This window comes from Pelecanus crispus, chromosome 6 (genome assembly GCF_030463565.1).
Source record: "Pelecanus crispus isolate bPelCri1 chromosome 6, bPelCri1.pri, whole genome shotgun sequence".
NCBI lineage: Eukaryota > Metazoa > Chordata > Aves > Pelecaniformes > Pelecanidae > Pelecanus > Pelecanus crispus.
Genome location: NC_134648.1, coordinates 23932134 through 23955564, shown reverse-complemented (window position 1 = coordinate 23955564; position 23431 = coordinate 23932134). Strand labels below are relative to the sequence as shown.

Sequence of the window (23431 nt, the reverse complement as noted above, 5' to 3'; positions counted from 1 at the left end):
GTTTGATGTTGCACGATCTACCTGAGACAAAAGCTAAGTGAGCTGCACAGATATTCTGAGGTAGAATAACATTATGGTGTTAAATATTCCCTGAAAGATAATCTTTAAGTTGTTCTTATTCAGCCTGTTGGGGCAGATAGAGGAGTATCAAATACAGATTATATAAGAATTCACATGAATGAACTTCTTGCTCCCTGTTCATTCGACAGTATTTCTCTCCATTTTGAAAGGCTTCCTCTTGCTGAGCTCACGCTCACACACAAACATGCCAATCCATGTCAGTTTCAATATGCACTGCAGTAAGCTTATTTAATGTTAAAGGACGTCTTAGATGGAGTTTAATTTAATAATACTGTAAAGGTTTGCACATGGAAGTAACTTTCCATGTTAAGCAGTATGAGGATAAAAATAATGAATAAAAAAAAATTTAGGTGCCATAATTATGTTGTGCAATTTGTTTTCTGGCCTTCAGCCTGGGAACTCTGAACAAGCAGTACATGCAAAGCTTACGGGAGGGGAGGGGAGTGCCTCATACAATTCACTACTGACACTGAATGAAAGGCATAAGGGCTAGAGGCTCTGAGGAGATCACATTCCGTTTATCTTTATGTTGGAAAGATACTGCCTACACAATGTAACAAGTACAGTGGGAAAATGGTATAATCCAAGGAAAGTCTGTGACTGAGTAAAATGAGAGGAAAAATAAACATTTGTTTACCATCTTTTTTTAACAGGAACAGCTAAGAAAGAGTTAATAATACTAATACTATGAATAAGAATAAGCATGTGCATGAAGAAAATGGGGAAAGATCAGGATGCTTCAAAGCAATGTGAATTAACTTTGCACCTGATTCACCTTTCCCTCAAGAGAAAAAAGTGGTTGCAACTCCAGACCAGAATGACAAATGCAAAGCACACTTAATTGAAGTAGCCTATTATTCCCAGTGAAGAGAAGAGAAGAGCATGACTTTTTTTTATCTTAATTTTAATGGGAGTTCCACCTGCAAGAAAGGGAAAAATAGAACAGTCCTCTCCAAATACTGAAAGGGGGTGTCTGTACCATCTATTTGAAATAAAAGATGCCATATAGTAACTGTTTCCCTAAAAGACCCAAATGCAATTTATGCACATTTGCATTGACGCATTCTGTGTAAATAACAAGAAACTTTCCTAATGTCATTTTTGCTTGACTGTCTATTTTCTTCTATAGCAGAGATGTGAAAGCAAATTACAGCAATTAAGGCATGCACTCTTCCTTCAATTGCTTTTGTTCATTAGTAAACTGAGGTTATTCTATCTACAGTGTATCTACCCAGTGTAAACTGCAAGGAATGTTCCTTTCCACAGGTAACAGGAATCAAGGAGATATAATACCAGATCAGATCCAGACTGTATGGTGTATGAGAAGACAACCATTATTCACAGTATAGGTAGGAGTCCAATAGTATTGATGACTGCTTGTCCAAAGGAGCTCAAAAGCTGTGCATCCAATCTTAAATACTTTTACAATGGGAACAGAATTAATCATTAAGGTTACTTGGATTGCCTTTCCACAAAAAGAATGTAAAAAACATCTTTTCTCCCATCTGCCCCACCAATTATTTAGGCTGACAAAAACATTTAATGTAAACAAAATTGATATACATTGCATAGCTGTTTAACAGTCTTGATGATTACAGTTCTTAGTATTTTTATTATCATATGTTATAAAAAAATACCAAGAGGACATAATTTTTAGTTTTGTAAAATTTATGCAAGACTAACATGTTTTCTCAACAGCTTTATTTTCACACAGCTGTTTTTTTCCAGGGAAAAATAGTTCTATTAAAATTTCTCTGATAACAGCCATGTGATGAGAGGTTTTGAAGGCAAGAATGAGGAACCTGTGTGGAAGAGGGCACTAACAAATGCATTTTTCTTTCCTGGAGGACTTAATGTTTTGCAACAGGGCTTAGTTTCACAGTCTGAGAAGAAGCTAGTAGAGTAACATAGAATGATAGTCTCAGCAAGTTCCCACACATGATTGTGAAATAGTCACAGTGCTTCCACAAATGCCAGATGCAGATGTGCACAACGCTGGTCCTGGGGATAGCTGGTGGACTAGAGACCTTCTGTGGCCACACCCCTCACTGAACAGCACCACATGCTCCAAAGCTATCGCCACATGTACCTACAAGTCACAAATGTAATCAACAGATGTTCAGGTTGCAGATCTCAATAGATGTTTTCTTAGGACAACACAATGAATAGCTACTCTGCACAGAAGGATGTGGCCCATGACTACTGCTATGGGATGGAGCTGCTCTCACAGATGCCATGTGAGTGACTTCTACTTTGGCTCCAAATGTTCCGTATTCAAAGCCTGACATTACTTTAGAAGTTGTCCAGTCAGTAGCTGTATTAAACATAAATGACCTAGAGAGGAAAAAGGCTTCTCTTTAGTTTTCCCTTCTTGATTCTCTCTTCCCTGTAGAACAAGGCAGGCCTAAATTTGCTAATAATAAACATACTCTGTGAAGCCCAAGACTTAATATTAAATTTGGGGATCAGATCACAAAGATCTATTTGATTACTTAAAAGTAACAAGCTCGGTTATTTTGGAACTAGATTTGTTTGGAACATCAACATCTCTTCCAATAACTTTAGGCTAATTTCTGAAGAATTTTTACTATAAAAGCAGATACCACATCCACTTGCTTTGTGTTGCATTCGAACCTCACAGCTCACCCCAGATTCACTGAGATAAGTGAAGTTCACTTTTGTTTAGAGTGAATTTGATTCAGCTGTTACCAAACCTCAGCCCATTCCTGGTTTTAAAACACTACAATATATGCTCTATTACTACCCAGAGATCCAGTCGTAGTTACAATCCCACTTATTAGGCAGCCAATTGCTTAAACTCCAACTGTTGAAAATAAATAGGCCTATTTACACAAATAGGCTTAATAGAAATACTTGTGGGCTACAGTTACATGCATATATATTTTCCATGGAAATGCTCAGCCTGGTTCTACAGTGTACATACTGTACACCAGGACACTTCTGCAAAGTATCAGGCTTATTGCACATGTGCTGACCAACTGCACTGCACGCACATACAAAAGGGCCAAAGCTTGCAGGAAGCCTCTCTCATGCAGTGTGGGAGATCATGTGGGTGTCTCGGAAACCCCAGGCAAAAATGTGGCAATCAAATTCTCAAAACTGGCTTTGAGGCCATCTGATTAGTTGGCACTTTGCCCTGAAGTAATGTTGAGACAGCATGCTTTGTTTTTATTTTGATATCTTCTACACCTACTATTAAAAATGTTTGTAACATTGCTGTTTGTGAAGCAGTGAGCATGCAAAAAGGACTACAGCAGTACCTAAAACTCACATGACATTTCACAGTCCAAGCAAATTGCATAAACCCAGCATCTCCTCTGTGAAGACAGCAATTACCACATTTTAAAAATGGCAAAATACGAATGCAGACCATACTGCCCAGAGCTGTCAGGGAAACCAGAGATTTTACTCTGTGATCTCATATTTTAACATCCAGACAATGGGGACCCTTAACTGAATTAATGAAAATATTTCTAGTCATATCAATACAAAAGTTATCAAAAATAAAAGACAGGGTCCAAACTAAATTAACACCTTCAGTTCTTTTTTCCATGCTGCGGCTTATAGACTGATTTTGAGTTAAGGAAGAAACATGATTCCCAAATCCAAATTTAAACACATATTCCACCTTTTCCCATAGTGCAGGAAGGTCTAATCTGTTCATTTTATGTTGATATTACTTAGTTGGCTTGAACACAGTTATGCAAAGATGGATTTTTTCTCCGTTTCAAGAGACAAGGCAATGCAAAACTCATGCTTTGTGCCAAAATATTGTTGATCCCTTCAATCCTTTTGAAGTTTCAAAGGAGCTGATTCAGGGTGGACTCACAGTAGAATCACAAACAGCACCCAAACCTTCCCTTCTGCCCCTTCTTATAGCTGGCAGGCTTTGGGAGCTGACAGACCATGATCTTTCCCTGACATTCACATGATTTGCTACAGCTGAAAGACAAAATTGTTTAATAATAGCTCTTAAAAAAGGCAAAAAGTACTAGACATGCCTGAGTTATCATCATCATTAACCTCATCCAGACCATGAGACTTGGGTGACTCAACTCAAAGCCATGGAATGCCCCGAAGCCTGCACTGAGTTTTATGAGCACGGAGAACTTTAACTTTCACACAGGGCATTTCTGCCTGTCTTTCCTGGGATTTCTGGTGCTCTGTCTCAAGCAGCTGGATGCAAGCCCTACTCTGCTATTGCCACTCACGTATCTAAACCAGGTTCAGTTCATACTTTTCAGCCAAAATCACTAACTCCAGTTCCACAGACAGTTTGCTAGCTAGAGCCCACTGGTGTGATAGAATTGGCTGAGACAGACTAAAGAGCATTGTCCTTTCATGAAAATGTGAGTTACACACTGATTATTAATACTAGAGGCTTGTTAGAAACTAGGTGCAATCTCCATGTCCACCCTGGTTCTGCAACACTTATACATAATGAGTAACACTGACTCATGCAAACTCTTCCCATTGAAGTCGATGTCCTGGTTTTGGCTGGGATAGAGTTAATTTTCTTCCTAGTAGCAGGCATAGTGCTCTGTTTTGGATTTAGTAGGAGAAGAATGTTGATAACATGCTGATGTTTTTAGTTGTTGCTGAGTACTGCTTATGCTAGTCAAGGACTTTTTCAGCTTCCCATGCTCTGCCAGGCGCACAAGAAACTGGGAGGGGGCACAGCCAGAATAGTTGATCCAAACTGACCAAAGGGCTATTCCATACCATATGACGTCATGCTCAGTATATAAACTGGGGGGGGGGGGTGGCCAGGGAGCAGCGATCGCTGCTTGGGAACTGTCTGGGTATCGGTCGGCGGGTGGTGAGCAATTGCATTGTGCATCACTTGCTTCGTGTATCATTATTATTATTATCATTATTATACTGTTACTATTAGCATTACTATTTTACTTTATTTCAATTATTAAACTGTTCTTATCTCAACCCAGGAGTGTTTCTCACTCTTACTCCTCCGATTCTCTCCCCCATCCCATCCAGGTAGAGGGAGTGAGCAAGCGGCTGCGTGGTGCTTAGTTGCTGGCAGGGGCTAAACCACGACAGTCAATTTTCCATAAAGATTTTTGATCCACTGTATGGTTGTTTCATGCATTGCTCCCTGCTTTTCATTGTTTTCAAGACAATACCTAGAGGTTTCATTCTCAAAGTGGATGCTGTCTTATATTAAAAAAAAAAAAAATGTTATTTTAACAACTGCAGAGATACATCAAAGCAATGAAGTGGAAGATTTGCAAAAACCCTGCTCCCTTCAACGGAAACCTGTAGAAGAATACTTAGACACAAGGTTGTTAACAGACTTCTTGGTAAAACCACAGTCTGTATTGCATGGCAACCAGGAAATGTTAGTGTGCTGTTCTCATGGGGATTTTCCTTTTCGGTTTGTGGTTCAAGATGATTGATAGATCACCAGGATGTGATAAATTGGGGCTGAAAACAGGGACAGAACGGGGGGTTTGGTGGTGCAGATAGTTTTCATTCTCTGTTTGCTTTAACAGAATATAGTTTTTACATTTATTTTAAGAACTTTGTTCTAAATTTATTAAACAGATTTCAAGCTCTAGGCAGATATACATGGGTAAACGTTTTGTTATAATCACAGATTATTCTGTTCTGAACAGGAACAATCATTAGCTTAGCAGTGATATCTACATTTTGAATATTAGCACCTGCTTTAATGCATGTTAGTAATGAAGTAGACAAAAGTGGCATATTGGAAACAGACTAACATCTGTTTAAAAGAGACTCCTAGTAACTACAGTTCCTCTCCAGGCAAGTCTAGAAATTGAGCCATATGAGTCCTAAGATCTGAGGAGGTCTGGACAGTTCAGATCTCGGCTCTCAGTTCAGACTTATCTTCAGTTGATGGCTTTTTTTTTTTAAATGTTTCTCAGGAAAACTACTTCATGGCTAAATAAGAATGTATATTTTACTCCTGACTAGCAGAAATGCCCTCTGAGTACAAAATTTCATATGGGATGGATTCATGAAACATTTCAGGATCCAAGACATTTTGTCAACAGATATGCTAAGATAGCCCAATTACTGCCATTTTGACATATGGGAGAACTTGAATGTACAAAAATATAATTCAACAATTACCTAATACAGTATGATACACATGGGCATGGATGGTATTATTTGCTGAGTATTCCACCATTTCTTTAGAGGCTATTAGTAAAACCATTCAATTTGCAGCCCAGACAACTGTAATAGGATACAGAGGCTTCCACCTTTATGTCAGAAGTCAGACTGAAGCCCAGGTCAGTAGTGATGAAAACCACTGGATAGCTGTTTGCTAGGTTATGTAAAATGATTCATTAACCCCAGCCCCAGTCACTAATAGACATATGTTGACATCATTAAAATACACCTATACCTGAATCCCTCAGGGCTTGATGAGGAAAGGAAAATTGTGCTGGCAAAATTGTACTCTAAACTGGGATGACTACACACTGATCAAAATTTAGGAGTCAAATTCTTCAGGATCCACATGAGTTAAGCAAGCATGTGTATATGAGGCTGCAGTCCTTTACCATCACAACAAAAAAGCACCAAGGATCAAACAATATGTATAGTCATTTAGTGTGGCTGGGTGATGGTTTTCTGTTCTCCTAGTTATGATATTCTTGCTCTGCTAGCCACCATTCTCTACAGAAAGTAGAGAAAAAACCCTGGAAATAAGCCACCTACACCATAAGTGAGGCTTCTCCAAATAGTGACAGTGAAAGTAAGTCATTACAGATTCTTGGGAGCTGTCAGATGAAATACTTTCCTTGGGGTACTGCCAAGTTGTGAAACCTAAAATGATTTATAGAAAATACATTTCCATATTTAGTGGTAATAAACTATATTTTCAGTTTTCGAAGTATCTCTTGTGGATACTTAAATAAAGCAAAAAAACTTTCAGTTTGAAACTGCCTTTCATCCTGAAACTTAATTAATTAGTTTGCACAAAATAAAATAAGACAACTTAAGAAAGTTAAGTTTAAACATGTACAATGTTGCAATACAAGTAGATGCTTTAAGGAACCCAGTCCAAAATTTCCCTGTAGAATTTTTAAAAATTTCATATTTTCTTTTCAGTTTGGCATAGGAAAATGTTCTAAGTCTTGAAAATTTTCATAGGAGAGGAAAAAAAACATAGTTATAGCCTTAATAGATTGCTGGTATCCAGGGAAAAAAAAAATTCTCTGCACACCTGGCTTTTTAAAGACAGTAAAGTCCAGGAAAACACTTTAAAAGAATTTACCTGCATGTTGCAAGGAGTACCTCTATAAATAAAGACAACATATTCTTAGTAGTTGGGTGTGGTGACAAGAAAATGAAGATGTCTCTCCATAGATCCAAAGGTATAAAATCAGACCTTTCTTTGAAGTTGTGCCAAAGCTGTTCCTAATACCCAGTTATATTTGGGTACCTAGTAATTTGGGCTGAAAAGGCAAATAAGATAGTAGCTTCCTCACTCTCCTGTATGTTGTTTACATGAAAAGTCATGATGTAGCCATGCTAACCCTGTGATCCAAGTGGGCTCAAGTGGATCTCTGAAATGAAAAGGACAGATGTGGCTGAGGATATAGACAGTAGCCAGAGAGGGATACACAGCAGCAGGAGGTTCTCTTTTCTCCACCAAATGGTAATAAGTATTCCTTACATTTCTGTGTTACTTCAGTAAGTGCACATTGGAAATGGAATGTGGGACAAAGCTCAAGCAGTTGACTGCTTTCTAAATTGTTCTTCTTAACAAATCTGCCTACTGGCCACCAAAGTCATTGTCTCTATATCCATTCACTAATGGGCAAAAATCTTCAGTCTCTTAATCTGATAGCTTTCCTGGCTACTAATTTAAAAAAGTGGGCGTGGGGGCGGCACTATTAATGAATCAAGTATGCATAGAGCCACTCAAAATGCAAGTTAGTACAAGAAATATATTTCATTCCTCAGCAGTTGCTGTGGGAAGAAAAAAGCCTGCGAATGCATCTTCCAAACATACTTTATCTGCTTGGCAACTGTTGCTCTGGTAAACATCCTGAGTGACCCTATACAGTGTCATCACTTACAATAAACTTCCTTGCTGCTGACATTAATATTATTCTTTTTGTAATACTTTCACCAAATAGTGAGTTGAAAGTTTTCAGACTTCACTAGAACATAGTACAGCTGTGTGGCACCTCAGTGGAAAAATTGCAGGCAGTGAAATCATAGTCCTGGAATTAGACAGTTATCAGATATGCCCCCCTCGAGATGATGAAAACATAATCATCATTGTCGATACTAGGAAAGCTTCAGGCTGTACAATGAGTAGTCTAACCCCAAAGGCTGAGCAGCAGGGACTGTGAAGCAAATCAGTTCGGATCAGTTCCATGCAATCCAGGTGAAGAAACATACATGAAACAAAGCTGGTGAATAATTGTTGGAGTCAGATTTTCATTGTTTGACTGAAAGCAAATTCTTTAGTCATTTGGGATAAAAGCAGGTGAGACACAACGCTGCTCAGCAGACAGATCCCCAGCCTGGAGCTCAAAGGACCTTATGCCTATTCCCTGCTCTGTCATTTACCCACTGATATAAACTAGATAAGCCAATTCAGCTCTCTTTACCTTAGTTTGCAACTAACCTCCTTAATGAAGCAATTTTAGATTTACTGATAAAGAATGACCTAAGAACAAAGAATTATTACATTGCTATTTCATTGTGTTCTTACAGCTTTTACATTCAGCCTCCATCTAAGCTTTGACAACTCACAGGAAGTCTGATTTAAGTTCTGTGGTTATTTAGATAAGAAATTAATACAAAATCAGACCTATGATTAACAAGTCCAATTAAATGACAGATTTTGAATTTTAATTATTTACAGTATGCTCAATAATAATGCCAGGTGTGATTTGAATCTAATTTTCACATGATATTGAAATTTTTTTTAAAAAACAATTTCTAAACTAAAAAATTATGCTTTTTGTATTTCCTCTGCTCCTCTGAGTTATACAGGAAAACCTCTAATAAGTATTCTCAACATTTTAAACTCATTTGTACAATAAGTTCATTATGGAAAAGCAAGCAATGACCAAAACTGAAAGAGAGAAAAAAAGATGTAGAATAAGAAGTAGAATGTCTATTGACTTTAGCAAGGCCACTTTGCAAGAAAACAACAGAGATAGGAACCCCAAGAATCTTTTTAAAAGCTCTGAAAGCCAGCCAGTTAAAGATAACATTAGTCTGGCAGACATACTAAAAAGAAGGTGGCTGCTTAGAATATGCCTCACAATGTAAGTCATGTCAAAGAACAAATGATCCATGCAGACTTCCTAGTAACAAATAATGGCAGGAGAGGACTGCCCAAACAGGAGACATATCGGTACTTATTCCAAACTCAGCTTCCCCACAATGCAGATGAACTCATTCCCAGTTTCTTTCACAACCCCTCTCAATTTTTTTTTTTCAAGTGTCTGGGAAAATTAAGATGAAACCCAACCTTTTTGTAGAAGTTTCTTGTACAAATTTACAAGGAAGTACCTTACAGAACAGTACAAAATAGCATAATATTTAACACTAAAATCAGGGATCATAGTTAATTGCATATTGATTAGAATATTGTCCAATAATCTGTTGAATTTGGTCTGCTAGAAATCAAACTGTAGGACTAAAAACTCCTATTTAATGCATGATTTAATGACTCATACTGAATTCAGATTTCTCAGATTAAGAATACAGCTGTAACCTTTGTATGGAAATTTGCAGTTTTAAACATGGATAAAATGCTACTTTTGTATATTTTTAATTTTCACCAAAAAAAGCAGAATAAGGTATAGTATCATCTTCATTCTGAAAGTCTCCAGAATATGGAAGAGTTCTAAGTCCTAACGAATTCCTGGATGAGGGATAATCAAATCAAAACCAAAAACTGAAGGAAGTTACTTATTAGAATCAATGGTTAGCAAAAAGCAGCTAACTCAGTTTGTGATGTTACACTAAAACCTGCTTTCTTTCCACAATGTAATTTTGAGTAACTTCTGCTAGCAGTGCTGTCTGGTCATTGCTATCCACAAGACCTTACAAATGGTGTGATCTGAAGGATCAGAAATGCTGAATATGAAAAAGAAAGTAAAGAAATGGTCTTGGAAGAAAGCATTCTCTGAAGAACAGATCACAGAAGAAGTCTGAAGAGCTTAATTCACAGGCAATAATGAAAGACGAAAGTTGCATATCCTGCTGTGTGTACAAGCTACTACAATTTCAGAGATGGAGAGTGAGTTGATCGCAATTTGTTCCTCTCTGTAAAAACCCAAGAAGTACCCAGCCATAAGTACATTTTCAACAGAGGAATGGCAACCATGGTGCTTTTAGGATCATTGGGAAGCATACTACACACAGTATTGAAAAAAATAACACTCATGAAAAGCACATTTCATTTTCACTTGCCTTGAAATTTTACTCTGGAGGTATTAGGACAGACTAAGAGTGAAAAAACCCCAAACTTAAGATTTTCATTGTCAGAAAGACTTGGCTTGGGATTTGAATTAAGCATGGTTCAAAAGCTACCTGTGGAAATGATCACTTTGTGATCATAATGATTAACACAATCTACTTAATCAAATCTCATCTAGAATGTATAGAAATCAATGGGAAATATCTTACACTATCTTAAATCAGTGCAAGCTTCTGACAATGGATGAAAACACTGTCACACCCACTTTTCCCTCTGTTTTGCCCTAATACCAGAAGGGCAGGGATCCCATAGCCTGTAACCAGGTTACCTAGGCCAGCAGGCAACTTCTACTGGAATTTTTTGGTGGCAAAATGTTTCCATTTTCTGGACTCAGTGTCACTCTATCCATCCATACACTACAGTTTCAAGAATCTTGAGATTTATACTGAAAATACTGACCAGCAAAAAACTTTCCTAAGATGTATGCAGGTTATTTGAATCCCAAGCTAGACGTTCAGTTAAATTTCTTTAATAATTCTTTGATTCATTAATGTCTTTGAATCTTTTATAATTGGTTTAGTAAAAAGGTATGTTTAATAACTAGAGTTTGTGATTAACATTAGCATGTACACAATGCTGTTGCTATCACAAATGTGGTGAGAATAATGATATGCCTTGGGTTTAATTATTTTTTCCTATTTTTTTAAAAAATTTTGAATAAACTTAACAATTCATAAGAGGCAGTGAAGATTCACTTGCGTGAGGGAAGAATGGGAAAGAGGCATTGATAGCATGGCTTCGATATTCTGTAAATTCAAATAGTACATTAAATCTTACATGTATTTAGGCAGTGGAGATATGTAAGGGCAATGCACTACTGTTTGTATGTAATCATCCTCAAACAGTGAAGCATCATTGTCTCCCAAAAGTGCTGGAATCATTGTGAAGCCAGTGATTTTGCTGTGATGCTCGTTGATTCTAGTAGTCTTCTAGGATTGACAAAAATATCCAGAATTAAATCAATATTTGAAGGGCAAATGATATAGTGATAGACCTCAGTTCAGGTACTGTGAGTTTCATAACATTGGAAAGCATCATGAAGTCAGATTCACTCTGAGCAAGAGTCAATTCAAATAGCAAATCAGGAATAAGCCATCTTAATAAATAGAAAATCCTAGATAGGTAGTAATTTATTATTAATAAAGCACCACAAGATTTTTACCCCCTCAAGGAAATTAATTACATTCTTGAAGCAAAATTCATTGAGTTGTCTGTCAAGTACACTAGACAAAGCAAAAAACTGATCTTGTGTAGCCCATTATTACCACATGACAATGACTATTAACTGTGAGCTATATACAGTACAAAAGATGGATTGAGACCAGTAAGCTTGTATCAGAGCTGAAAAGGAAAGCAAGCCAGTTAAGGGCCCTGAAATCAGTAATAAGGCGATCTCATCACGTACTTGCAAAAAATAAAAGCAGGAAGTTCTTTAAACAAAGCAGAGATCTCTCTTAGGAACAGCAGAAGTAGGGGGGACAGCGTTGAACCACTTTTCCAGATGATCTGCTACAAGTCATTGTGTATAGATCACATTTGTCTTTTAAGAGTCTGAAAGCATGTCTTAGACACACTTTACTATACTGATTCCTGAAACACTGCTAATTCAGCTGATTCTTAAAACTATTTGCTCTGTAAGGATGGGAGATATTGAGATATCTCCCAATATAGCAATCAACTGAAGGTATCAAACCAGTAAGTTAAAAAGCAAAAGGCAGATTTACATTAGGACTTGAACATGTTACTATGACTATCATTGTGGATATATTTGTATCATGTCAGGGGTGGAAAAAAGGTGTTAATATGTTGTCTTGCAATTGCTGTGAGTCAACAGTAATATGATTGTGACTGGTGTCAATAAACTGCCATAAGGTGAGCGCTATGAGTAATAAAGTCAGATAAAGTATTTGACTGATGCTGTTAATAAATCTGGTGCAGGTCTGCAAACAATGGGTTGTAAGGGTGTTTAAAAAATTAGGAAAATACTTAGCTCTTACTTACAAACAGTATTTCCTCATATGGATTGCCCAGCTGAAGTAAGGATTGCATACCCAGGCTCAATGATGGATTACCAAACAGTAACTGAAGAGAGTTTCCTGGGTTTAAGATAACAGCTTTCAGAGAATGCTCCGGTCCTCTGTACTCTTGTTCACTTCTGCACCAGTAGAAGAATGTTTGCACAAGGACTTTTTTCTTATGAATAATAATAATGCTTATTTCAGCTAAAAGAGCTCTGTGTGTGAAATCATAGCTGCTTTCTGAAATTCAAGTGAAACAGGCACTAATCTTGTTGATGGAACACCAGGCTGGAACTTAGGAGAAAACATTCTATTTACAGCTACATTGCTGGGTGACTTATTTTGTTTTCTCTCTGTTTCCCTACCTGTGAGGTGGGGATAAAATCACTGACTTCCAAAGGGCTACAAAAAAACCTAGTTATTATTGTCTGCTATCAGCATATTTGTCAGTTCACTTCTTTCTCATTAGCTGGGATCATCTTTGCTCTGTTAAATAACACTATATCTAGACTTGAAATTTGAAGTTCTACAGTAATTTAAACACATTCAGCTTGATTCCAAGTGTGTTGAATGTGTTGGTGAAAGGCACCAGATAAGATAGTAACCCCCTCTAGACCAAGTGTTGTAATATTTATATGAACTCCATGTAATGCAAGAAAAAGAAACACTATACAGAACAAAATTTCATCAGAGACACCACCTGTTTCTGAAGTGACACACTGAGAAATTGTAAGACGTCAAATCTCTTTCAAGAAGAATTCAAGTTCTTCTTCTATGGTACTCGGAAGAATCCAGCAGATGACAAGTGGAAGGAATACATCTCAGATACATGTTGATGTTGAAATGTTCAAATGTTTAAGGTGTTGTAGGATATATTGAGGAGAGACCACTGCATTTTGTTACTAATGCCCACCTTGAGCTTTGAAGATGTGGATGTGTATCATCAAGTAGATGTTATCAACAAACACACTTGTAGGTTATTGATGGATATACCCCTTGTTGGGCCCAAGACTTTCAATGCTATGTCTATGCTACACTTTTTAAATGGAATTGTGACAACATAGAGGCAATTGAAGAAAATAACATTGACTATATTTTATTCTGAGGGGTAACCTAGCCAGGTAGAAATTTTTTTAACTTTTCCTCCTTTGCTCAGCAAAGGAAATTAAAGAATTCATTCATTTGCAAATGCAAAATTTTGGATAGAAATTCCACTGATCTTTAACGGCACTGTTGCAACGTTTTACCAGTCTTGCATTGTTCTGTATGTAATATATTGTGTACTCTACACTAATTTATGATAGGGCTGACCCCCACTGGCATGTATATAAATAATAGGAGCTGTTTGGAAATATAAAAGAAGAAAAATGATCTCCAGCTCCAGAAAGAAACATAAACTACTTGTTATATGAACTACCTGGATAAAAATATACTCTTAGCAAAGAATTAACAGAAAACAAATTTGGATTCAGTCATTGGTCTTAATAATCTCTAAGTCACAGGACATGCCTCCTCCTAGAAAACTGGATGACTGGGCTTTTCTCTAATCCACATGAACCCACAGAGACAGAAAATGCTGTCTAGCACTTACACCTAGAGATGCTCTGAAAAAAATGAATAACTGTGCCAGTGTTACCTTTCCATGATGCTCTAAGATTGCCTCTGTTTCACTGTTTTAAAAGTCAGTTAATATTGTGCTCTGTTCAGCGTGAACACAAACTATATCCCTACTAGATAATGGGTGAGACTTGGCAGGTCAAGGAGACGTTGAGAAAATAAAGCAAAACTACTGTGATCTTTTCCCACCAAACAAGCAGCCATGAAATACAGTCATAAGAAAAAGAATGAATAGGACTGATCTAATAGAAATGTCAGGAGACACAAAAGTCATCATACACACTCTAAGAAGAGCTCTGCAACATTTTACACCACAACAGCAAGCAAATAGATCCAGGGTTTTCTAAGGCAAGCCACAAAAGCAGGAAAGAAACTTCTCTCTAGGCAGTCACCATGGGAAGGTGTCTCACATGCTTACAACATCTGCTTGTTACTGCTTTTAATACAAAAATTGTGAATTGGATAGCTGCTTGTCTAAAACCTTAGCTCTGCCCATTCAGTGACGAACTGGAACCACCAAGTATCTATTCTCTGTAGGCTATAAAACAATTTTGTTACATTCTGGAAAACAAGAGTTTAGGAGTTTAGAGCTTGATATGAGATTTCAAGAAAAGTATTATTTGCTGTGCTAGAAAAGTTTATGCTCCTCACAAGAAGGCAAAGTGACTCTTGCTAGCGGTATTTTGTTAATACCAATCTTCTGAATACCAATCACTGGATGCTCCTGCCCTATTAGCCTAATGTTGAACACAATGACAGTAAGTCAGAGTTGCCAGCACAGTAGGCCAAAATCAAAAGAAAATAATAAAAAATAAGAGAATTTTCTTGTCATTTGAGTCTTCTCTGAGGCCTGTCTCTTGGAAGAAGAACTTAGTCTCTACGTTTCATTTTGCCTGAGAATGACTAAGCTGCTGAGCAGAAGTTTTACTGGATCAAATGCATATAACCTTTTATCACAGACACTGGCTGACAAGAGTCTATCAGATTCGTTGGATTGCTTCAACCAGATGCTGCAGAGAGATGGAAATGTGTTAGTGGGGAAAACAGTAAATAGGTGTGAGAAACAGAAAAAGTTGTTCAAAAGAAGAAGTGGACATTTAAAAGATATACCTGGGTACCACCTGGATACACATAGTTGCTGCACAGTGACACTCAAAATTCTCTAGACTTGTAGAATTCTGGCCACATGACTTTCTGGCATCGTGAACCAGGTGGCCCACCTACAGGTTAGAGACAGTAGGTCTACTCTTGGCTCCTCCTCTGACTTGCTGGGTCATTTTATGTCTCTCAGTACTTGGCTCTCCCGAAGTATCAAGCCTTTATGTACAAATACCTCCAAGATCTCAAGAAGGTAGCTGATAGTTATCACTAGGAAGTATTGCTTCAAACAGGAGAGAAACTTGACTAAATTTAAGACATCATTCTTCCATTAATTATTAAATCAATTTTAAAGCTCTTGAACCTAAAGAAGTGTTAAGTTTGACAGTAAGACAAAAGATTTAAGTCAGTTCTCATTTGCCAAACAGCTTCAAACATCCCTAATCATAAAAAGATAAGCCTTGAATAAGAACTTTTTAATAAAATTTGCTATTGTCTAACAGGAATCAAGTGCTTTTGAACTGAAAATAACTGCCAATCTTCAATGTGTGTATAGATAGCACACGCACAAGTAAACAGGATAAAAATGTCAGAGTGACTGTCCTGGTTCCAGCTGGGATAGAGTTAATTTTCTTCCTAGTAGCAGGCATAGTGCTCTGTTTTGGATTTAGTAGGAGAAGAATGTTGATAACATGCTGATGTTTTTAGTTGTTGCTGAGTACTGCTTATGCTAGTCAAGGACTTTTCAGCTTCCCATGCTCTGCCAGGTACACAAAAAACTGGGAGGGGGCACAGCCAGAATAGTTGATCCAAACTGACCAAAGGGTTATTCTATACCATATGACGTCATGCTCAGTATATAAGCTGGGGGGGGTTGGCCGGGGTGCAGCGATCGCTGCTCGGGAGCTGTCTGGGTATTGGTTGGCGGGTGGTGAGCAATTGCATTGTGCATCACTTACTTTGTAGATTGTTATTATTATCATAATTATTACATTGTTATTATTATCATTACTATTTTACTTTATTTCAATTATTAAACTGTTCTTATCTCAACCCAGGAATGTTTCTCACTCTTACTCCTCAGATTCTCTCCCCCATCCCATCCGGGTAGTGGGAGTGAGCGAGTGGCTGCGTGGTGCTTAGTTGCTGGCTGGGGCTAAACCATGACAGTGACAAAGAAAAGTTTAATCTGATTTTTATAGAATTGCTACTGGAGAAGTTGATTTGAACAGAACACATATTATTTCACTTCCATGTTTTAAATATTCCCATATGTCAAATTTATGCATAAGCAATATATAGGAACAGAAAACAAAAACCTACATTTATAAATATGAAGACTCGTTAGCAAAAGAGGCTTTTTTTCTATACTTACATGCCTGAGTGAATGATGGAAAAAAGAAAGGACATGTGACTTAATGGAGGGCACCTAATCAAGCAAGAGGAGGAAGAATAGGGAAGTGAGTGAAAGCAAAACATCAAGATGAGTTCAGGCCTCATCCTCAGTGTCTTCATTATTAATGAATCATGTTTCTTTATAATTGGCAAATACTACTTTCCCTTGAACCTGCCCAGTTAACTATTCCATATTCGTTGTGCAGAAGCTTCACCCAGAGCACCATGATGGAGGTGGGAAGACCTGGCTGCCCGTTGCAGTGACTTAGTCTCCTCATTCCACAATAGGGATACTCCATCTTACCTAGATGATGTGCATCGGCCTATGGCAAAGAGTAGGTAAACGACTAATCACTACCATCACAATTACCCCTACAGCACAGTTGAACTATTGCCTTTACATGCTGCAGAAAAAGCAGCTGCCAGTTTCCTTAGTCTATTTTGAGTGGGCATGTGGGCTCTGCCTGCTCTCTGAAAATGGCTGCAGTCATGCTGCTCCAGCAAGTGTGATTGCTGATAAGCCTCCCTGGTGGCAAGATATATTCTCTCAGAGAAGCTGCCAACTTAAGGTTGGTGCTTGACTTTTACACCCCGATTTGGATAGCATCTTGCTTGCTGCCTGGGCAGAGGTCACTCACATCTGCCCACAGGGTCCTGGGTGGCCATAGACCATATGCTGAGCTCCAGTTAACTTTTCATTTCTGTATGGGAATGCTGCAAGAAACTATTCATTACATCTACTCATACATACCGCACCCTCCTTCTTTACAGACACTTATCCATTAACAAAAATAACAATAAAAAAGCCCCCTAGGGAAACATACTTCTGAGAACCTGTTTTGCTAACATGCTGCCACTGTGAAACATATATAATCAACAAAAGCTATGACACAGCAGATTTTTTTACTATTATATGTTCTGTCAAGGACAGCTGCTTATTTACAACAGCACATATTCAGTAAAACAGATATTAATCGTGTAGTTGATGGTGTCTGGCTAATGCCCTTTTCCGAGGCAGCTGTCAGCCTGTAGCCTGGCAACCTCTTTTATAACCATCTCACATTGCTTTTGGAACTGTATCATTAGCAGAAATGGAGACGGAAGTTTTACCACAGCTGCTGCATGTCTGATTGTTTTTCTTTTTTTTTTCTTTGCAAGGCACAACATAGGCTCTTAGACCTTCCAGCTACTTAGCCTAGCTCAGTCATCATTAGAAGGAAAGAAAAAAGTGAAGCAATGTATTTTTCAAACTGCAAATGTAAGTAAAATTCAGGTCTTCTCTGTGATTTTTACTTTGAATTGGCGTGGTTGCTTGAGCTTCCATGTTAATAATTGCTAAGATTGTAGATTATTCTTCAACTCCTTTCTGTCTTTTTTTTTTCTGTTTCACAATGTGTGGGTTGAAGGTTATTGTACTGAAATAAGATTGCTGCATTATATAATGCAGCCAGTGTTGTCACATAGAGGAACTGGAAAGTCCCAAGCCAGTGCTTGCAAAAGGAAGTTCAAATACGTTCTTAATTGTAAGCACAGACTCAAAAAATGACTGCAGGTTTCATTAGGTAGGAAACAGTCACAGAGGTTTGAACTTTAAATCGCAATTAGCTGAACTTTCAGTCTGACTGAAAAGATTCTCCAAGGAAAACCCCTCTTTCTCTCAGTTGCCATTTCACATTACAGCCTGCAAACTCATTCATATGATGAGCTGCTCTGTTGTCCCTTGGATGGGGTCAGCTCTGGCAGCTGCAGCAAGGGAGGAAAATCACAGCCAGCTGCTCCTGATATTACTGCTGATGCCACTGTAGGGAGGCCTGTGATTTGGCAGGGAGGAAACTGATAAACATTTAGGACTGACACAATCCTCTCTGCCACCAGTATTAGCAGCAGCCATAATGGTCACTGATAATTACAGTGTCTGATGGCTTTGAAATGATTATTACCTCCCTGGGAGTGTGAGATTGCTGTGTATTAACAGCTGATGAACTTCTGGTCTAGTCTGGAAAATGACTAGCAGCTATGCCAAACTGGCTTCATGCCTACAGTTGGTGATAACCCACGGAGAACAGTCCAAACCACCAGATATATTGCAACGAAACCCTTACAGGTAAAGGCAAAGAACAAAATAGACTGTGGATATGGATTTTACTTGGTAGCAACCATGATGTATGTATCAGAGACATGTTGGTGACAAACCCAACCTCTGTCTTGCTCCTCTCACTTTGCTGGCCTTCACTTGGAAGTTTGAACTTCTCTAGTCTAAGAATTTAGTGCTGCAAAATGAAATTTGATAAAGCAAGCTCTCAGTTACCAGCTGATGCTAAAGTATCACATGTTTTGAACACCATGAATTGTTCCAGTACAAAGTTGTATTGTTTTCAAACTAGGTAAAATTACTGTGGTGGGTCACGTTTGTTTCATGATTACCCTCTCTGTGAAAGTTACAGTTCACAGGTAACTATGTACTTTTAGCCTTGGTCCTGGAAAAAGCAATTTATAGAGGAGAGTTTGGCAGAACACCTTCCCTGACTCCATCACACAGGGTTCTCTTTAAAAAAAAAAAAAAAAAAATCACTGTTTTGTAAATAAAGGAATATATGTCATATGAAGTTGAGAATTATCATCTTCTATCTTGAGTGTTATTTTCAAACACTTATCCACTAGTGCAGGAACAGAAATGTGAAGCAAAAAGATCAGAAAGCAAATGGAGAAGCCTTCTTACAGCATCTCTGGAATAACAAAGAACTTTTAAGTTCTTGGGCTGACTTATCCTCTCCTTATATAAGAAGCTCTACATCATTTTTTCCCTGCTTCTCTACAAGGTATTCCACTACCAGTCAACTACATTCAGAATTCAAATTATCCTTTTATCAAAGAAGAACCAGAGTTACCAGGGGTTTTCTACTCCATCTTCTTACCCAGTAGCACAATCACCAGTACCCAAGCAGTCCTTTAAAGGTGGAATACATTGTAGAGAAGCAGGGAAAAAAATATGTAGAGCTTCTTATATAAGGAGAGGATAAGTCATTTTTCCTCGCTATATTTTCCTGCTTTCTTCCATAAGTTCTTTCATTTGAAATGACAGTGATCCTTCAATGAAAGCATTTTTTTTACCCCTTCATGAAATTCTTGAGAACCCAACTTTTCTACAAGTATTTTAGCAGTAATGAGCTCATGATTCTCTCTGCTGTTTATTCCTGTCTGTCAGCATCTTGGGACATCTCATTCTGCTGGCACATTCTTGCTACAGTAGAACCTCATGCATGTTGAGGTGCTAGATGAGTAAATGCAATATTAACACTGTCTTCAAGTCCTGGCCTATAAAAGTCGTGGGAACTGTTCTGGAAAGAAAGACACACCAGGTATGGGGGAACATTTCATTTACTCTTGGCTAGAACTACCAGTGGTTTTAAAAGAATTTAGTTTAAAAAGTTCTTCCTTGATTGTATGATGCTATCTTTCCTCATTAAGCCTTTCTCTGACTTCCTGTTTTCAAGGTAATGGTTCTGCATTGTGGTGAACATCAGTAACTAAGGAATCAACAAACATTTCTCCAAAGACTGCAAGATAATCCTCTGCCATGGTTTGTTGGCTCTATGTGTGAGAGTATTTCAAGGGCAGGTACATAACCTTTCCATTAAACGATGATGGAAGTTCAAGTGAACTTTATTAAAGTCTAGTTACTTTGCACCTTTGGGAAAATAGCCAAGATACACACTGTAAGGACTAAGTGAAAACAAACTAGCACAAAGAGCTTCTTCAAACTGCTTTATTTACAAATTTGCATGATGGATATACAAGCCAAGAGGCAGACAGGTCCCTTCCTTTCTGACTGACTGATAGCTATAGTAGCCCTGTCTCAGAGCCTTACCTCATACAGAGCCTCTGGCAACCTCTGCAGTGCTAATAGCTAAGCTCCTCCCTCCCACTGGTGGACTCATTCTCCCTCTTTTCATTTCATCTTTACTACTACTTCTATTTCAGCTTCTTCCAGTTTGGGGGTCAAAATTATAGGATTTGCTTTGTGTTAATCAAGGAAAACTTTGAGAGAAATATTTTTACAAATACATAATGCTCAGAGGGGAAAATCTCCCCCAGAATCATCATGTCAGCATCTATATCCTCCTGGATCCAGACTCCTTAGACAAGAAAACTCTTAGACAAGAAAAGTCATGACTATGCCATGAGTACACCTCACTCACATGTCAGTGACAGTATGGTCACAACAGCACAACAGGATGAATAAGTTTTTCAGCTGCTCTCTATATTTCATCTTTCCTTTAGTAATCACGTTAACAGTAACCCCAGGTCCTTTCTAATTTTGCCAAATTCTGTAGTAAAAGAATCAAAATTCCAATTCAGGAGCAGATCTTAATTTTGTTTTCAAGCAAGGTGTTTCCCAACAGCAATGGCCACAACTCTGTGATACACAGCAAAGCCACTGGTTTAAAAAAGAAAATAAAACCACCATCAACTGCTGTTTTGAAGTCCTTACTGACTTGAAAGTCATGATGGAATATACCGCATACCAACTGAAATATATTGTAGCTATAGTCTAATACCTTGCTAAGCCATTAAAGAAACTTCCCTGTGGGGCATATGTGAGGTTTGACATACTTTTTGTAACTATGCTGAAGACTATATGATGGGGTTTTCTGCTATGTCTCCCTGTAAAAATGCATTACTCCCAGAGTCAGTGCAGACTCTGCTTCTTTAGGACGCTCCTGGCAGCTCATAAAAGGAGAAATCGGTTGAGCAGGCAGTAACCAAATAATTATAATACTTATACAGCATACAGACTTGGACTAAACCAAGGTTTTAAACACATCTCAGACATACTTTATTTGCCTACAGTACCCCTGCCCTTTCTCTAAGGGATTTATCCATATACCTGATTTTAGCAAGAGCACTTTGGTACAATGGACAGATGATTTTAGAAAGAAAAGCAGTAAGAGTTCTTCAGCTATCACAGATGTACTGGGAACTGTTCACTCTGACACACCCATTCACAGCCCGGCAGCACTGCAACCATTACAGAAGTATCCACTGCTGCTCAAACAAATGAGATATATATTTATTATGCACACACACACACAGAGCCCTTGGGTGACAATGGCCAAGAAAAATATATTTTGTTAGACTCTGGAACTGATGAGTAGAAAAATAATGTAGAAGTGTAATTGTTATCCCTAACCACAAAATGCCTCGAGGCAGTTGCTGTCACAGTGAGAGTCTGTTAAAAGCATGGTCATTTCCCTCAAACATGGTTGAGCCTGCACCATGTGAAATTTCAAAAACGTTTTGTCATTTCGGACATACAATTTTTTTTTTCCCTCTGTATTAATGTTTCATTTTTAAATACAAATATTTTAAGCAGATAACCAAGCTACAGAAAGTTAATTGATAAACGACTGAATTTTGTTGTCACTTCTAACCCCCTTTGTTCCAAAATCTTGTCAGTCAACCCCAAAGAAACCTTAGGAAGTCAGAAACAAGCATGCTTGGCATAAAAGCTCTCCAAATTTCAGTCACAGGTCACTGCAGTTTTGCTTCTGTTCAGCAAGGCTGCAGTATGTATTAGCTGTTAGTTCAGCCCATGCAAACTCAAGAATGCAGTTGTTGTATGGTGGTGGTGGGGCGGTGTCCATCCCCATCTCCCCCATCCCCCCTCTTTTCTCTACTGTCTGAAACAGAGCTGGGAGAGCAAACTAAGTACGTAGCAGCAGTCACATTGTCGAACTGAGCTTTACCAGAGCTATTCTAAATTCCCTAATATACTTCTGTTCTTAGTTTAAACTTAACTTCAATGATCTACAGTTCACTTTTTATTGAGGGAATTGCCCTTTACAAGCAATACATAGTTTTCCGTGATTGTACAGGCCACGACAACTGAAGTTACAGTTCTAAAGCATCTCTGATAACTCTTACAAATAATAAAACTTCATATAAAGACAGATGCAAGACAGCTGCTAGCTATCTAGCAGAGGAGCTCTTGCTGTCTGAAGCATAAACTTATTAGCAACCATAAGTGTTTTCATTCATAAAAAACTTACGTGTTTCTGTTAGACAAAGCTTCAGCAAACATAATCCAAAAGTTGCCCATAATGAGAAGCTGGCCATTGTTTTCTTGGAACTGTTTTGCAAAAACCAGAGATTCTTGCAAGCTGCGGAGAGAAAAGCCCCGACGCTTGTTAAGCCTGCAGTCAATGAGTCTGAAGTTTGCTGCACTTTTTATTCTGATTCAAAGGAACTGAAGTAATGACATAACTGGGAGGGGGAGCTCCATCAAAAGTCACACCCATATTGCAACAAAAGTTACCCAGCAGTTGAAGAAGGGGGGTGGGAGGGGAGCTAGTTCTGACTAAGCAGCCACACTCAAGTTTTTTTAAAGAGGCACTAAACCTCTTCTTCTTACACAAGTACAGTCAAAAGTTATACTTTTTGTGCTTGCAAGAAAATTTGTGTAATCTCTTCTGAGTTAGCTCAGAAAGGCACTGTTTGTTATAAGATTCCCCTCCTGCATTTTAAAATGTCCTCATTATTGCAAACCACGTGAACATAAAGCACTAGAGTTTCTGAACCCCAGCAAAGCATCTACAACTGCCTGGATGTTTCCCAAAAATATTTTGCCTATTTTCATAGAATCATAGAATCGTTTAGGTTGGAAAAGACCTTTAAGATCATCCAGTCCAACCATTAACCTACA

At 38.1% G+C, this 23431-nt stretch overlaps 1 protein-coding gene across 1 annotated transcript in view; it reads right to left on the bottom strand.

Annotated features, from left to right (window-relative positions):
* CD44 (CD44 molecule (IN blood group)) overlaps window positions 1-22910 on the bottom strand; it is a 66210-nt gene extending 43300 nt beyond the window's left edge. Inside the window, exon 1 of the mRNA XM_075712664.1 lies at window positions 22779-22910. Coding sequence (XP_075568779.1) covers window positions 22779-22845 — 67 coding nt within the window. The 5' untranslated portion in view covers window positions 22846-22910. The remainder of the gene's footprint in view (window positions 1-22778) is intronic.
* Window positions 22911-23431: the final 521 nt, after the last annotated feature.